Raw genomic sequence first — 12,047 nt, forward strand, 5'->3', positions numbered from 1 at the left:
TAACTAGCCCTGCATACAGAATAGGCAAAATATGAAGATTTTTATTTTTTATGCTTCTTACCACTCCTTAAAGTATTTTTATTTATTTGTTTGTTTGTTTTTGTTTATTTTGGAGAGAGAGCATGCGAGCGGAGGGGAGGTACAGAGGGAGAAGAGAGAAAATCTTAAGCAGGATCTATGCTGTTCATGGAGCCAGATCAGTGGAGCTTGATCTTAAGACCCTGAGATCACGACCTGAAATCAAGAGTCAGACGCTTACTTAATCGACCGAGCTACCCAGGCACCCCTACTTGTCTATTTTGAGAATCCATCACCCCTACGTGAACAGAAGCTCCAAGAGGACAGGGACTCTTTCCATCTTGTTTGTCATCTAATTCCCACATCCTGGCCAGGTGCAGAAACCCAGAAAATAATGATGAATGAATGAATGAAATGAACCAAGAGACATGAGGACATGTTTTTCAGCACCTGCCACAATGCCATCACAATGAGCAAACATTAATCTAACATGTCAGAGGTGCGGAACAGGGGGTGCCATGTGCTGTCAGGAAAAACAAGTCAGAAGAAGTCTACCTTGGATTCGCAGGGTACGCTGGAGCTGGAGACAAAACCCACATGTGGGACCTGATGTCTGACAATGTGAAACAGGGGGTGAGTGTCAGCAGTACGTGGCCAGGACAAGAGGTGCTGGGGTCAGAGACGGGAGCGATCGGCATGGACCAGAGTGGTCACGACAGGCTTTATGGGGCAGAGGGACTCGGTCATGGGGGAAAGTGCATGAATTGGGTAGAGGCAAGCAAGACAGAGAGTCAGAAACACCACAGTAAGTGGGCTAGCATCACTTAAGCGGAGTCTAGGGGGTCGACCGTGAGCTGGAAGAGTGGGTGCAGACGGGGAAGCCACAGAGAACGAGAGGGAAAAGGCCCCGAGTTTGCCTATGCATGCTCTGCCAAAGACAGATTCTATTCTGCAGATGACGTGGGGCCCAAAGGAATGGCTGGTGCCACTGACCTTTAGGGACAGTGCACGGGAGGCCCTGGGAGAGAAAGAGAACCAAACTCCATTTGGAGGAAATTTTATTTTTTTATTTTTATTTTTTTATTTTTTGGAGAAAATTTTAATAATACACACTGGGCAGGGCGCCTGGGCGGCTCCACGGGTTGAGCACCCGACTCTTGGTTTTGGCTCAGGTCACCATCTCAGGGTCGTGGACTGAGCCTTGTTGGGGCTCCGCACTCAACGGGGAGTCTGCTGGAGATGCTCTCTCTCTTCCTCTGGCCCTCCCCCACTCCCTCTAAATGAATGAAGAATGAATGAATGAATGAATGAGTAAAATCTTTTAAAAAATAATACACACTGGAAGGAATTAAAAGCTTGAAGAGCAGAGCACAGAGAAGAGAATTTTAGAGACCTTAAAAAGGTCGGTTCACTTATAACAACACCTAACAACATTATGACAGCCGTTGTTGGCACTTGTACGTCAACTGATGTGGTGTTTCCAATGACTCTGCGGCATAGGCTATTTATCATATATGTAATATATGTATTATAATAAGTTATATATAATTGTTTCTATAATACACAAATGAGGGAAATACAAATTAAGACCACAATAAAATATTATTTTGCACTTTCTAGATCAGCAAAACTTAAAAGACTGACAATCCCAAGTGTTGAAGAAGATACGGATCAATGGAAACCCTTGAACTTGGCTGGTGGGAGTATAAACCAACCCTGGAACATGCATGGGCATCTTTTAAATCGGCACATTTCACATCTGCAGACTCAGCAGTTCCACTCCCAAGAGTCTATAGGCTCAGAAATCCTTTTCCCAACTCCTTCAGAATTCACAGTCAAGATCTGAGAATGGGATGTATGATTTCTGCATTGGGAAGAAGTAGCCATCTGAATTACAAAATTATTCTTAGAAGCCTGATGTAACTAGCATTTATTCTGTTACAAAGGAAATACGCATTTAGAGTTGAAAACTTGAAAAGCACAGATAAGCCACAGCTAGAAAAATAAAAATTTCCAGTAAATTCGGGGAAAAAAAAAAAAAAACATCTCAAAATGATTAACCTTTAAGGAACCTCCTTCTAGCCACTTTTCCCTGTGTAAATGCCCTTCCCCCTCAATGGTGTCATACACATATTTTTTTCATACACATATTTTGTATGCTACTTTTTTCCCATTTAACATAGCTGTGCAGATTTTAACATGAATTTCATTTTAAAGACTTGCATAATTCTCCATTTTATGGAGGCACCAGCTCTATTTACAATACCCGATGCAATCATCATTCAGGGGATTTCTGGTTTTAAACATTAGAAGCAGTTCTATGTTGGGGGGCACCTGAGTGGCTCAGTCAGTTAAGCATCGGACTCTTGATTTCAGCTCAGGTCCTGATCTCAGGGTCCTGGGATCAAGCCCATGCTCAGCGGGGAGTTTGCTGGAGATTCTCTCTCTCTCCCTCTGCCCCTCCCCCTCCACGTTGCATTCTCTCCTACTCTCAAATAGATAAACAGGTAGATAGATAGATTAAAAAAAAAAAAGTTCTATATGGAACATGCCAAGAGCTAAATATCTACACAACAAGCATGATAGTTTCCACAGGAATTCTTGGAAGTAGATTGCTTTGTCAAAGGCTATTCAAAATATTAAGGATTTTTTTAAAAAATATTTTTATTTATTTATTTATTCATGAGAGACACACAGACAGGCAGAGACATAGACTGAGGGAGAAGCAGGCTCCCTGCGGGGAGCCCAATGCGGGACTCAATCCCAGGACCCTGAGATCACACCCTGGGCTGAAGGCAGATGCTCAACCACGGAGCCACCCAGGCGTCCCAAAATATTAAGGCTTTTGACACACACCACCAAAGTGTTATCCAGAGGAGTTCTCCTGATTCACACTCCTGCCAGAGTTGTACAAGTGCCCTGGGGAACCTTATATTTTCTTAGGACGTGTGCCTGACCATATTCTTTAAGACTAATGCAGGAAGGAAAAAGAAATCCATCTCATTTATAAGACCACAACCCTCTTTGACCCAAGAGGTTGTGACGAGCGTGATTTACAGAGGTGTGCTTCTCGCTCTTAAATTATCCTGGGAGCAAAAGAGTTTATCTTGGTCAGAGTGAAACCCACAGTGTGTTTTCAGGAAGGGGCCCAAGGTAATTCAGGTCTGAGTCAGGTCTGACCGACCATATCCTTGTTGACACTGAGCTCCGAACTGTTTCCAAGCCATTATCTCCCTCTGAGGCTGATTTTGTGCGCACCCTCTCTTCCTGGCAAACCATCCTCCACACCCAATACATCTGATAACATGATACTCAACCATTTCATTTTTATTTTTTTTAGCTATTGTTTAACACTGAAACTGAAGCTAATTAATCCTCACAACATGTGTTTATTTTGATAATTAGGCTGCTCTTGGCAGTGGGGACCCCTAGCACTTTACTCTTTGGCTGGGAAGTCGAGGCCTGCCCACACTTGGCCTTGGGATGGCCTTCGCCGAGACCTTGAGGCCCACTGGGTGGTTTTCTAGTTCTCTTACTAAGGAAACAGCAGGATCTCTGGAGCCCACCCAGAAAATGTAACTGCAGCAGGAAATGACATAACACAGTGGACGCCCGGCCAGGGGGCCTTCCCAAAGTTCATGCCCAGGTCTGTGCGAAGGCTCACTCCTTTCTGCGTGAACTTGCAATTGCCCTGGTGTTCACTTGGGGCCAACAATAATCACTCACTGTCACACCTTCCCTTCTCTTCCCCTCGACAAGACATAGGGACTGATGGATCTGACTTGCTGGAAGATCTTTCAGGTAGATCTTTGAAGGCTCATCAACCTCAAGGTAAGACACCACATGTAGCTGTGTTGGAACTCGTGTGCCGGCGAGATGCCACCTTGTGAAGCTGGTCTCACAGCTGGCTTAGTCATCACTCTTGCGCGTCTCAGCTTTTTTTTCATAGTTTAGTGTTATATCAAAGTCTCAGTCGGCTAGGGCTGCTGTAACAAGTACCACCCGCTGGGAGCGTAACCAACAGAAATGTATTTCCATTCTGGAGGTTGGAAGTCCCAGATGTCAGCAGACTTGGTTCCTTCTGAGGCCTCTCTCCTTGGCTTGCGGATGGCCATCCTCTCTGTGTGTCCATGCACGGTCTTCCTCTGTGTGTATCTGTGTCCTAACTCCCTCTTCTTACAGGCACACAAGTTATATTGGATTAGCACCCATGTGACCTTAATCTAACTTAAACATCTATTTATTTATTTATTTATTTATTTATTTTAAAGATTTTATTTATTTATTCATGAGAGACACAGAGAGAGGCAGAGACATAGGCCGAGGGAGAAGCAGGCTCCCTGCGGGGAGCCCAGTGGGAGACTCAATCCCAGGACCCCAGGATCACACCCTGAGCCGAAGGCAGATGCTCAACCGCTGAGCCACCCAGGTGCCCCTTAAACATCTCTTTAAACATCTCTTTGGGGCGTCTGGGTGGCTCAGTCGGTTGAGCGTCTGTCTTTGGCTCAGGGCATGATCCCAGGGTCCTGGGATTGAGCCCTCACATCAGGCTCTCTTCTCAGTGAGGAGCCTGCTTCTCCTCCCTCTGCCCTTCCCCCCTGCTTGTGCTTTTTCTCTCTCTCAAAAAATAAAATCTTAAAAAAAAAAAAAAGTGAGTTTCTGAGATACAAAGAATTCTTCAAAATGCGGATGTGGCTTTGGAACTGAACTTTGGGCATCAGTTGGGAGAACCTGAAGGAAAAGTGTTAGTAAAAGTCTAAGGCCTTGAAGAGAAGCGCCTCTCTAACCTTTGCACCTTGATGCCAAGTACATCTCAGAGTAGAACTTTCCACCTTCAAAGTGAATGGGCACTGATATGCTAGATATCTCTCTCGAGAGGGAGACTGGTGGCAGGAAAAGCACGTCAAGGATTAACAGCTCTACTCATCATCTAAAAATACTTGGGGGAAAAAAATAAGGGTCCCACCAGGGGTAAAAAAAAAAAAAAAGGGAAAAGGCTAGAGGGATGGTGGGCGAGAGTGCAAATACAAGAACCACAAAAGCATGGGAAATGTTCATAGTCATTAATATTCAAAGGAAGGCAAGTAAGAGGATCATCTTATATCTGTTAAATTAGATCCTAAGAAAAATCACACATACGTCTGCCAGAGTTGCAAGGAAACCCAAAGGCTTACATCGCTGTTTATGCATATAAATTGGTACAAAAGTTTTTGGAAAGAACTCTGGGGATACATATAAAGAACTGTAAACATGCCCACGCCCTCTTTCAGTATAAAACTTCTGGGAATTTATCCCAAGGAAACAATCCAGAGGAAAGAAAAAGCTACAAGCATAATACACATCACTTAGAATATTTGAAAGTCAGAAGCAGTAAGACACCCCCCGCCCCCCACCCCCAGCCACCAGGGAACGGTAAATTAAATACTTGTGACTCTAGCCCTGTCACAAGACGTGAAGAAATGACTGGCTTTGTGAGGATTTTGCTGGCGGCCTAGACGACACCCTGGATATAAAGTGAAATTTCAAACCAGAATCAAACATATCTGTTTCAGGATCACCATTAGGTAAAAACTGTTCTAAGCTCACACACCAGGACTTGGAGGAGACCCTGAGAAAGGAAAGAGCTTCTCACTTGATGGGTAACATCCATGGCTGCACTGGTTTCCTATTTCCCTTAAATGTATTTATGGTGCTGGTTCTGGACGGTCACGGTGATCCTACTCGTCATCTCTCAGAAAGAACTGGAAATGTCCTCCCTCAGGATTTTTTCAGTGCTAAAGCCACGCTCAGCGGAGCTTCCTGGCCTCACTGGGGCCTGGGTGGCCCCCACCACGCATGTTCCCAGGGAGGCACCAGGGCTGGAGCCTATGGGCTTCCACCAGACTGCAGCTCATCCACCAGACGAACCGTACACACATCACCTTCCAGACGCCACAGTGAGGCCTGACCACCCGGCCCCAGACAGTCATCCTACCAAATTCATGTCAGGTCCCAGGATGGAGAATAAACAGCCTTTCCCCCTTCTTCAAAGCGATGTTGCTGAGTTCTTAGAGCAGAGATCACACTGGCAGCCTGTGGACCGGATGTGGCCTGTAGGCATGTTTTGTTTGGCTCATGCACTGTTTTAAAAAGTTGGAACATTTCACATTAAGAAAAAAAAAAATCCGGATTTCCAGCATCTCATGAGGGGTTGGAGGCTGTGACGACACCGGGCCCGCATTCTGGGCTGGCAACCATCCACCTGCAGGAGCCCATGGGGGCGCCTCCCTCAGGAGGGGCACTGATTCATCCAGGCCCTACTCTGGGCCAGGCCCTGCTCCAGCTGCTGGGAATCCTGCGGGCAGCAGACAGGGCTTACCTTCCCCTGGGGGAACAGACCACAGACACGGAATGATGGTTTCCATGTCATGAAGACACAAGGGGAGGAGGCCCGCCTGAGACTGCAGAGACGAGGTGCCTGGCCGGGCAGGGAGCCCCAGGAGACCTGGCTGAGAAGGACATCCGACTTGGTTCCGGCCTGATGGGGCGAAAACATTCCAGGCCAGAGGAAGGGCTTGTGCAAAGGCTCCAGGCTATGAATGAGTGTGCAGTGCCCCACAGTTTGGAGGCCTGGGAGACTGGATTTATTCTAATTACAGTGGGCAAAGCGCAGGGCTTTAAGGGGTGGGGGGTGGGCGTTGTGATCAGATTTATTTTATCAATATCTCTCTGGCTCCAAGCGAAGAAGGGACTAAGGGTGGGTCCTTGGCCTCCCCAGGGCCTCTCCTTTTCACTGTGAGCCTCTCTCCGGGTGTAGAGCACAGGGCCGGGCGCTCTCCAGGGTTTGGCAGCGGGTCCCGAATGCAGCCAACAGCCAACCTCAAGTGTAGCCAATGGGGCGAGGGACAGAAGCCCTTGACCGTGAGGGAAGGGAGGGGCCGGGGAGCCAGGACGAGGAAACCTCCTTTTGCCCTGTGACTTTGCCAGGGCTGACACTTTCCAAGTGTCACGCTAAGCAAGGGGCACGGTCTCCCATTCACAGACCTTCCCCGCGTCCACTAGGGCTATTCATGGCACGAGCACAGCTGGCTGACCTAAGGATTCCTCGAAGTCTCTATGGCAACCTGTCCTTTAGCCATGATGTCTGCTAACATTTTCTTTGGCTGATTGCGTTTCCCTTTAAACCCAACTCCCATCCAACTTCCCAGGAACCAAAGGCAGCGACCCAGGGCACGTAAATCACTCACCCTGTGTGCGGATCTGCCCGCTTGGCTGACCGACTTCTTCTACCCAAAGCAACAGCGGAAGCAGATGTGACTTAGTGCTGCCTCCCCAAACACCTGGGGCTAAGTTCGATGTGGCAAGCCTGAGACATGGGGTGCCCCACCCCAATATTAAGAAGGAGGGTCCCTTTTTGCAGAAATAGCTCACGTCACCAAGGGCCCCTTATGCAGCCAAGGGGACGAGACCATATGGGAGTCACTACAGGATGTTCAGAAGAACAGCGATCACTCTGGCCCTTGAGAAGAATGCCTCTGGCCACCCTGGGGTGGGGGGTGGGGACGGCAAGCCAGGGAGGAGGGAGACCACAATGACCTGGCGATGGTCCCCTGGGCCGATGCGGTAGTTGGACCGAAGGAAGAGGGGAGGGAGATGTTCGGAACACATGCAGGTGTTACATGAGAGGGGGACCGGAGTGTCAGGAACCCCCAGGTCACTCACGGGGGCGTGGGGCAGAGGGTGGTGCTGTGACACACCATGGGAAGCCCCCACCAAGGACCTCTCTGCCCCATCTGGCACCTAAGCCTGTTAAATGGGAGTCCTCTCCCCCAGAGATAATCCAGACAGCACTTCACTCAGCCTGTCTTTCTGGGCCACCAGGGCCACCAGAGCCACCCTTCAAATGACCCTCCACCATCCGCCACCGAGGGGCCTTCCTTCCCGGAACACCAGGCCAGGGGCCTTGGTGGCACGCATTCCTTGGGAACAGCTTTTTTTTTTTTTTTTTTTTTTTTTTTTTTTTTTTTTTTTTAATTTTTATTTATTTATGATAGTCAGAGAGAGAGAGGCAGAGACACAGGCAGAGGGAGAAGCAGGCTCCATGCACCGGGAGCCCGACATGGGATTCGATCCCGGGTCTCCAGGATCGCGCCCTGGGCCAAAGGCAGGCGCCAAACCGCTGCGCCACCCAGGGATCCCGGGAACAGCTTTTTGTTCTCTCTCTAGTCTCGCCCAAGAATTTGCCTGTGTGGTCAGTGACTTTACATTCTTTTATTTTTTCAGATCCAGGATACTGGTTTTGTATGAATCTCTTCTTAAAAATGAATGTTCAATTCCACATGTGACTGTAGCAACTTAATACACTCGGAGCTCGTTTTAGATTCTGATGAATACAGTGCAGCTCTCTGGGCTGTCTCCCCGTGGGGACTGTCTGTTCCCTCTGGTAATACGGAGGATACAGGTCAGGCCTGCTTTCCCACCGCAGACTGGGGTACATGATGGTTAATTTTACATCTCAACTCAGCTAGGCCAGGGTGTCCCGTCATTTGGTCAAACACCAGTCTAGACGTGGTTGTGAAGATATTTTAAGGACGGGACTAACATTTAACATTTAGTTAACAAAGGGGCCTCTGAGTAAAGCAGATTACCCTTCCAGATGTGGGTGGGCCTCAACCAATCAGTTGAAGGACTGAAGGGCAAAGACAGGTCCGCTGAGGATGCGGCCGGCTGCTACTCCCTTTGTTCATTAAAACTTCAGAAACCTGATTTCAGGAACTCAACTTGTAGACTCCAGAGTCTCACAAGGCTTCTCTGAAGACTCTGGCGTATCGCTGATTAACTGGCTGTGTCTGCAGGCCTGAAAGCAAGGACTGCCAGCCCTGTGCTTGTCACATAGCAAGGGGCTTCCATCTTGCCCCACCTTGCCCCCGCTCAGGCTGCGTCTCTTGCCGTCAGATATGCATCCAAGAAGACAGGTGGCAGCTCCAAAAACCTGGGTGGAAAGTCACCAGGCAAACGCTTTGGCCTCAGGAAAATGGAGGGTCACTACGTTCATGCTGGCAACATCCTTGCAACTCAGCGCCACTTCCGTTGGCACCCAGGCGCCCATGTGGGCCTTGGGAAGAAGAAGCACCTGTATGCCCTGGAGGAGGGAGTGGTCCGCTACACTAAGGAGGTCTATGTGCCCAGTCCCAGCAACACAGAGGCTGTGGAGCTGGTTACCAGGCTGCCCAAGGGTGCTGTGCTCTATAAGACTTTTGTCCACGTGGTTCCTGTGAAGCCTGAGGGCACCTTCAAACTGGTAGCTGTGCTTTGAATTCCTGGGGCCATTGGATGGAGACTGGAGCCCAGGTGACAGGAGAGGGTGGCACTAGGAGAAGTCAAGAGCTGGGGATGGCAAGGCCTCCTGAGGAAGCCCACTTGGTAATGATTGTAGAAGACTCTGAAATGACTGGCTAGGAAGCCTTTTGGGAGCCCTGACCTGGGGCCAAAAATAAAGTTTGCTGGAGTCACAAAAAAAAAAAAAAAAAAAAAAAGGCCAGATCTTCCGAATACAGAAATTTTCCTCCAGGCTGCAGCACAGAAAATCTGCCTGTTTGCAGACCGGTACCCCCCACAGGACGTAGACTCAAGACTGAACACCAGCTCTTACCTGAGTTACCAGACTGTCAACCTGCCCCAAGCTTTCAGATTTGCCAGGCTCCACCGCGTGTGAGCCGATTCCTTAACATCAGTCTCTCTTCCCCAAATACATATAGGCATCTCCTGTGGGTTCGGTTGCTCTGGAGAGCCCTGACTAATCATAACATCGGTGACTCAGATAGGGGGAGCTTCCGGCCCTACATCCTGGCCATCACCTCTCAGCGCCAGACGGCAGATCGCTGCGAAGAAAGACCCACTGAGCTCCCCTGCACACTAAACAACCGGGGATGGTCCAGGCTCTTCTCTCTACCTGGACGCCGCCCCAGGTATCTGTAGGTGTCCTCCTTCGAGTCTCTGCTCAGCATCCCGGAGACCCCGAAAGACCATGCCTCTCTGCAGCACACTCCAGCCTCCCCAACCTCCTTTCCACCGTGGGCTTTTCCGCTTAGTACATATGTGGACCTGAAATACGACACGTGGGCTCCTTCTGTTTGTTCATTCTCTCACAACCTCTTTGTCCATTGCTGGAAGATCAGTTCCATGTAGACCATGTGTTGTTAGTCCCTGAGACTCCCTCACACATAGAACAGGGCCCCGCATACAGTGGGTGCTCAATAACTATTTGTGTGAAATGACTAAACAGTGGACAGATTTGGGAATGTGGGGCAGAAGGAGGCAGGACTCTGTGGGTGGTTCCTCCCTGCCCTCGAACGTCCCTCTCCTCCAGGTCCTGACCACTAGATGGGGAGCCAGGGCCCTAATCCCCTCGGCACCTAACGGTAGCCACACAAAAACACATACCAAAGGGGGGGAGCCGCTCCCCTTCCGAGGAGCAGATGTCCCTCTCCTGGGTCCTCCTGCCATAGCTCGCAGAGTAGATGTTGAGAAACTTTGAAGGGTGGCAGTGCAGTTTCAGCTCTTGGTCTTCACACACGGTTTTGTTTTTTAATTCATCTGAAGCAGAAACAAAAATCAGCGACACCATCAGCTCCTCTCAGAAGGAATCGGGGAGCCCTGCCCAAGCCCTGGCCACTCATCCCCCTCTGGGGCTGCACCCTGAGGACAGTGGGAACCAACCCTCCAGCCCCATGGGGTCTGACCCTGGAATAAAAAGCGCCCCCTTCAGGAAGAGGGCGGGAATGACAGCAGGTGCACAGAGAGGAAACGGGCCAGGGACCAGGTACAGAAGGCAGGGCTCGCTGGGCTGGATTTGGGGATGGGCCTGGCCATAAAGGATGTTGAGAGAGAGAGAGAGAGAGATTCCTTAATTGAAGGAAGCCTTTCCTCAAACGTTGGCTTGGACCCACATAGTTAAAGACCAGGAATTAAAGACCAGATTAAATTTCTGGAGACAGCCCGATTAATAAGCCTCACTGCCAGACTTCCTAATGTTCTAACACCCCCATTTATATATTTAAAAAGAAAACATAAAAGCAAATTATTTCCTTGGCTAGGAAAAGGGAAGAAAGCAGAGTATGTGTCTTGTGAAGAGGCCCTCTTTAGAAAAGTATAAAGAGTCTGCCCCTAGTCTGCCCCTAGTCTGGTGATCCAAGAGCAACTGATGCTCAGGCTGCTATCGCGTGCTACCTTACAACAACCCACACCAGGTCACAGATTGTTTCCAAAGAATTTAGGAAAAGATTTGTGTGTTTGTTTAATCCGCATACCACCGTAACATTTCCCTTTGCAGCGTCACACAGCGTTGATGTTGTAAATGTGCTGCTCAGAACAATATAGTTGATTGGGTTGTTTTTTTTTTTTTTTTTAAGAATGTACTGGAAAAACATTCAATTAATAAAGATGTTTCAGAATGATTTGATTCCAAAAGTAATAATAGTTAACACTCCAGACACAAAGGATCACATATGGTATGATCCTATTTTGTTGAGAGCTCCAGAAAAGGCAAAGTTATAGAGACAGAACGTAGGTTAGTGGTTCCATTGGGGTTGAGGTTTGGGAACCAAGGAAAATGATAAGAAATGGACACTGGACATTTTTGAGATGATGGAAATGTTCTATAGCTGGACAGTGGTGGTGATGGCACAACTCAGCGATTTACTGAAAATCAATGAATGGCACACTTGCAATGGGTGACATTTATGCTATGCAAATTATACCTCAAATATTGAAATATTTGGAAGCCCTGGGGGGGCTGTGACACACCATGGGAAGCCCCCACCAAGGACCTCTCTGCCCCATCTGGCACCCAAGCCTGTTAAATGGGAGTCCTCTCCCCCAGAGCTAATTTGAAATATTTGAATAAATATTGAAATATTTGAAAGATATTTCAAAAATAATAAAAGTTAATATTTATTGAGCTTGTCTTCTGGATTAAGCCCCTTTCTAATATCTTTAAATGTATCAATGAATTTTATCACCTCTTCAGATCCTTGGCATGTTGTGTTTTG

General features: G+C 48.3%; 2 protein-coding genes across 9 annotated transcripts in view; one reads left to right on the top strand and one right to left on the bottom strand.

Annotated features, from left to right (window-relative positions):
• The window catches only part of EVA1C (eva-1 homolog C), an 83,667-nt gene that overhangs the window by 19,621 nt on the left and 51,999 nt on the right, over positions 1-12,047 (bottom strand). For 7 of the 8 annotated variants that reach the window (XM_041735199.1, XM_041735197.1, XM_041735198.1 and 4 more), the window contains one exon: positions 10,441-10,593. In XM_041735199.1, coding sequence (XP_041591133.1) covers positions 10,441-10,593 — 153 coding nt within the window. The remainder of the gene's footprint in view (positions 1-10,440; positions 10,594-12,047) is intronic. The other variant, XM_041735194.1, reaches the window with a different exon arrangement.
• LOC121479209 (39S ribosomal protein L27, mitochondrial-like) lies at positions 616-9,385 on the top strand. The gene is made up of 2 exons (XM_041734674.1): positions 616-651; positions 8,894-9,385. The coding sequence occupies exons 1-2, from the start codon at positions 616-618 to the stop codon at positions 9,311-9,313; spliced, it is 456 nt and encodes a 151-aa protein (XP_041590608.1). The 3' UTR covers positions 9,314-9,385.

Source organism: Vulpes lagopus, chromosome 20 (genome assembly GCF_018345385.1).
Source record: "Vulpes lagopus strain Blue_001 chromosome 20, ASM1834538v1, whole genome shotgun sequence".
Taxonomy (NCBI): domain Eukaryota; kingdom Metazoa; phylum Chordata; class Mammalia; order Carnivora; family Canidae; genus Vulpes; species Vulpes lagopus.

Coding starts and splice junctions, on each gene's coding strand:
- LOC121479209 (XM_041734674.1), top strand. CDS start 616: ATGTGGGACCTGATGTCTGACAATGTGAAACAGGGG. Junction 652..8,893: donor CTGACAATGTGAAACAGGGG/GTGAGTGTCAGC, acceptor CTTGTCACATAG/CAAGGGGCTTCCATCTTGCC.